The 5,497-nt window shown below is 53.3% G+C and overlaps 1 protein-coding gene across 1 annotated transcript; it reads left to right on the top strand.

Annotated features, from left to right (window-relative positions):
* Positions 1 to 722: 722 nt before the first annotated feature.
* Positions 723 to 4,020, top strand: STEHIDRAFT_161384 (uncharacterized protein; the record flags this gene model as incomplete). Its single annotated transcript, XM_007308923.1, has 9 exons — positions 723 to 770; positions 1,611 to 1,799; positions 1,885 to 1,896; positions 1,963 to 2,057; positions 2,174 to 2,382; positions 2,474 to 2,659; positions 2,758 to 2,838; positions 2,929 to 3,146; positions 3,208 to 4,020. 9 exons carry the CDS (start codon positions 723 to 725, stop codon positions 4,018 to 4,020), a joined length of 1,851 nt encoding a protein of 616 aa, XP_007308985.1.
* Positions 4,021 to 5,497: the final 1,477 nt, after the last annotated feature.

Genomic DNA, 5,497 nt, shown 5'->3' with positions numbered 1-5,497 from the left:
AGATGATGGAAGCGGCACCCAACGCCATCGACTTCACGGAGCGAATGCGAATGCGGGTGTGTGTGTGAGGTCAAAAGATCGAGAGTGAGAGGACGAGCGCCGAGCGGTAAAGGAACGAGAACGAAAGCGGGAGTGGGCGAGGAAGAGAAGACGTAGATGTGATGAGGGAGATCGATGGGGGAGAACGTCGAGGGGAAACGTCGATAGGGGGAAAAAAATCACCACAACAACAACACAATCATCAAACAGAGCACGAAAGGGAAACTGAAGGTTGAGAACACATACAATAGCCCAAGTCTGCAGCGCGCTACCCGACCTTCACAAACAGCATTTCCTCATCGCAACACCCCGCTTAGTCCACCCAGCCGTTGCCGTCGAGCCCTGGGGCATATTATCGATAGGCTGGATGGGTCCGACCGTGCTGGATACGGGTACCGTTGGGCGAGGAGGGGATGAGGGCGGAGGGCAAGGACGACCAGCCGCTAGTGAGATTGGGCGAGGAAGAGAAGAGGTGGAGAGGGAAGAACGAAAAAGAACGAAGTCGCGCCATGCGAGGCGAAAGTCAACATGAACCAAATATGGCCAAACAAACGTGGCGCGAACTTGTGGCGACAATTCGCACGTCTTTTCTCTTCGTCGCACGCCCGATTTTAGCAGACTCACAAACCCCTGGACGACGGATGCGAGTCATTGGGCACCCGAGGCAAGGTCGGGCAAACAAAATGCGAGGCAATGCGATGACGGAGGCAGGGAATGGGCGACATGCTCACGTGCGTTCCTTTCGTTTTCTGACTTGTCCCTCCGGTTTACTGACTATCACTTTTTTTTGATCGCGCTCCTGGATAGTGCGTCTTTCGACTTCGTCTCCAGCCCAACACATATCTGTGCACGGAGATATCCCCGGCAACGAACGTACCATGAGCACGAATGGGCGCTCGTGCAAAGTTTGGACGAAACCTAGACCACCTCGGGCGAACAGCGCAATAGGAGGTTGCAGCATGTCTAGGTGTGTCCCTTTCACTGGCTTCCCTCGTCTCCGACTTCTTGTGCTCGTGCATTGACTGCCCCCTGCCTTCTCCTACATTCAACCTCCCTATCCCTGTTGTCTCGCCTCTACCTTCCATTGTTCGACTATCCGGATCTTCCCTGCACAACAGACGTGCAATTGAGGTGGTCATTTGGACCGCGAGGCAGGGTCTGAAGAGTACAGCGGCCGTTGAGGAGGATAATGAGGGCTCAGGTGCGTCCCGTTCGTTTTCCGAGGTGCCCCATTCTCTCGCCAGTACCTCCTCACCGACCTCCGCTACCTATCCACGCCCAATCCGATTCCCGCGCGAATTATCCACGGCATACCGTGGCAATATTGCAATACAGCAGGCCCGACGTATTTATCGAACCGTGACGTCAAGACTCGGAGTCGGAAACTGGGCCAGGGAGGAGGGAGCATGAACGCATGAACAGTCGAGTGCTGAGGTCCTGGCTGCGAAGGCTGGGCTGCATGGCTTCGAAACGCCGGAGGATGGGTAAAGCACTCGGAGGTATGTTCATTCCCTTTCATCAAAGATCTCATCCGTGTTTTCTGTTCCGTGTATGTTGCTGATGCTTCACAGGCGAGTGCCTCTCTACGTCGAGTACTCCCTTGTCTTTTCCCCGCCCGCCGCCGCCACCTCACCCCGCTCACGGAGGACGTTGGACCTCCCCACCTACTTCCACTCGTGCCTCAATTTCTCCACTTTAACAAGGCCCTCATAAGCTTCTCCAACGTCGGTGACACCGACTCCCTGACCAAGACATGGAAGGTTTGTCTTCTCTATTCTTTTCCCGTACCTTTCGTTCTCGTTCTAATCTTTTTTTCTTTTATTTTCGTGTCGTCATCGCTGCCAGGTCTGCACCAAGGTCGCCGGCTACCTCGAGTAGGGTCAACGGCTTGAGAACCTCAGCTCGTGCCTCTGGCATCTCCAGGACCGTATCGTCGACGCCAACAATGCCAAGTCTAAACGGAAGTTCAAGAAGCTTTCGAAACACATGAGCGACAAGCTCGACAAGGAGAAGGGCAGGTGAGCCCCTCTCGACGTCGACTGTCCTCTTCCCTCTGTTCCCAGAACCCCTTGACCCTGATCCCCTGTCCGCCACCCCCTCTCTTCGCCTACGTCACCCGTCCTTGTACTTGTAGGAGTATCGAAGAGCTCGAGGCTCCTGGCTTCAAGCGTAACCACTCTACCGACATCATCTGTCAGCACGCCGCCGAGAAGGAGCACACCTGGGAAGTGGACCAATACACTCGCCCCGGCAACATTAAACGGATGCAATTCACTTTCTCCCTCGACCAACCTACTCCCGTCTCCTCCCCCCCGCCCCAGTCAAGAAACCCGACCTCAAGCCGTCCGCAGAGTTCAAGGACAACTCCGCCCGTCGCGGCCATCCCTCCGCACAGACATCCGCGGCCGAGGTTGACTCTACCCCACTCTGCCAGACGCCAACGACAAGGACCCTCCTCTTACCCAGCGGTGCCGCAAGCCCTCCGCCACCGCCGACGCCGGCCAGCCCGATACCGACGACTATGACGCCTCTCTCCGATTGAACTGTGGCGCAATGCACACCCCGCTCTGGAGGAGGGAGCCCATTGACTGGTTGAATTGCAACGCTTGTGGGCTGTACTGTAAGTTCGTAAATTTTTCCTTGTCAACTTTTCTCTTGGCGCGGGTCCTATTTTCTGATCGTGTTCTGCTTATCAAGTACTACTGTAAATAGCATAAGCGTCTGCACTCGAAGTCCATCGCAACAACCACGGCGAGCGCTCGCAAAAAGCTCCTCGCCCGAAGCTCAACGAAGTCATAGGTCAGTCTACTACCTATCCTTCTCGCTACTTAGACCCTATAACTCATTGGCTCCATTTACCTCGTTTGTTCATTGTACCTGCTGTTACAGCGGAGTGCTATAACTGCAACACTACCGCTACGCCCTGTGGAGGAGGGATGACAAGGGCAAGACTGTCTGCAACGCGTGAGTCTTTTGTGTCTGCTTATGGCAATATTCGTTCATCCCTTGGAGACTATTCTGACTGTTTCGCCGCTTCTCTCTTCGTTTTCGCCTTTGATCCATTCTCCTTTGTGATCCTCCGCATCTTCTCCTTCCAATCAGCTGCGGTTTATAGTAAGTCCTTTTCCTTTATACACACCCATCACCCTTCTACCTCTCTTCTTCCAGAATGCTGACTCACCTTCCTCGTGTTTTCCCGTTCTGGTTGGGCTATCACTTGCGTCACAAAACAGCTTCAAGCTGCATGGTTCCCCACGGCCCATCTCCATGAAATCCCACGACATCCTTAAACACTCCTGGCACGAAGCCCGCCGTGCCTCCGTCAGCGAGTGGCAATCCCCCCGGTATGCCCCCGCCTCCCCGGGCACGTCTCGTTGCACTTCTCCCACCTCGGCCCACGACGGAACGAACAACTCCAACTCGCTCTCGCCGATCCTCACCCCTGATTCGACCACGCAGATGAACGTCGGGCCTTTTGGGGGTGAGATGGGAGACACCTACAGGGACGTGTACGCTGACTATGTAGATTACTCAAGGCATGGTGCGCATCATAACCAGGGACACTCGAGCGAGCTTGTTGGTGTGCTTGGTGGTGGACAGGGAGACAGTGGGGCGATCTATGGGTCCACGGAGTCAGATGGCGGGTTCCAGCACGCGCTGAACCTTTCGCTCGGCGGCAGTGGCAGACCTGGCTCTGCTGGGTTCCCGGGCCCTTACCTTCCCGACTGTATCTCGCAGATGCTCAGCTTCGGGGACACGTACAACGGGAACGGCGGCAAGAACTCAGATGTCGATTCGGACGCGCTCATGCGCAGGAGCCACAAGTGTCGTCGTATGAACAATGACTCCGCGACTGACCCTCCTTCCTCCACCATCTCATACTCGTCCTTCAGGGGCTCGTTCTCGTCATCCACCTTCACGTCCGTGACATCCCAGTCCCACTGCAACTTGATGAATTTTGCCTTTTCGTCGCACTCGTAAAGATGTAGCCATTCTCTGTCATCACGACTCCCTAGTACGCTTGTGTGTGACTGCCTGTTCTTAGCTATTACTACAATATGTATGATTTGCTCGCAGTGACTGAATGACAATGATAAATTACTGTCAATTGTATGAGTTTTATTGCTATGGTGCAAACGGCTTAGACGCCGCCACTTCTGTACACAACGTTGAGGACGGTGCCGCGGGCCGAGATTTGAGAATTTTCACTATCCCTCTTCCAGAAACACTCCTTTTGATGTAAGGAAGAGTTCCTCTAGAGGGATTATCCAAATTCTCAAAACTGGCAAAGATGAACTTTTGGATTTGGCCACCCCGCCAAATAATAATATTTAATTCATTTGTTTATTATTTTCCGAAAACCAAGGGGGGTGCCAGGAATTTTCTTTCAATAAATGGGGATTTCGACTTTCGGCGACGAAATTGGCCGCTGTACAAAAGTGGTGATGACTAAGCCGTTTGCACCATAAATGTGTGAGATTATGGTCCCCACTTTATAAGTAGTCATAATTAGAGTTGAATGTTCATCAATGTGTTAACATTAGCCCAATTATACCCAGATGTGCAGAATTAGCTGGATGTGTCATAATTATTTCTAACTTATGAATAAATAGTTCTGGAGGGTTTTCCTGATGACTCAGTTCCCGGATTCGGGAGGTCCGCCTTCAGCGGGCTTTCGCCCACCCCTGCTAAAGTAGTTGCTTATTATACTCAACCAATACTTTACTGCCTCTGTTCTCTGTGTTCCACCCTCTCCGCCACCGACTTCACCCTCAACATCTCCGTCCTCGAAACAGCCCACTCCATCTTCGCCCCCTCGCGCTCCGAAACCCGCTCTGACGCCCTCTTCAGCACAGGTGTTCCACGGGTTTTGACGGATGTGAATCCGTGAGAACGCATCCGGCATCCGTCTGGATGCCATCCGCGCTGAACTGTGCGGATGATGGGCTTCTCGGAGATGGCGGGGTCGTGATCCGTCCAAAAGGCGGACGTGACTTTGACGCGTCGAGAACGCGTCGCGAATTGGTGGCGCGTGTTTTGCTCCTGACCGCTTTGTACCTGTATAGCACGCATACCACTGTAACTTAGCTTCATCATAACTCGCTCTTCATGCTTTCATGCTACCCTCGTCTAGCCAACAAGCTGCCTCCCTCAGTAATTCCCTTAGCTCTGCTCAACCAAACACAAACTCTTCTGTCCCTTCCGGGCAAGTCTTGACTAGAAGTGCTAGCGATACCAATGCACCGGCACCATCATCCAGGGCTCCTCCTGCAAAGAAAACGAAAGCATCAGGAGGGAAGGATAGATGGTTTTGGAGTACATCCGAGTTGTGGGGAGAGGATGAACGGAATATTCTTGGTGTGTGGCCCAAGGTTTTCTTTTTGTTGCTTGAGGTGTGACGGGTCTCGTAGAGGATTGGGCCGACCATTTCACGAACCCACAAGAGCACTACAATGTC

The sequence above is a fragment of the Stereum hirsutum genome (assembly GCF_000264905.1).
Source record: "Stereum hirsutum FP-91666 SS1 unplaced genomic scaffold STEHIscaffold_16, whole genome shotgun sequence".
Taxonomy (NCBI): Eukaryota; Fungi; Basidiomycota; class Agaricomycetes; order Russulales; family Stereaceae; genus Stereum; species Stereum hirsutum.
Note: the sequence above shows the minus strand (reverse complement) of the source record. Positions and strands in the feature narration are given on the sequence as shown.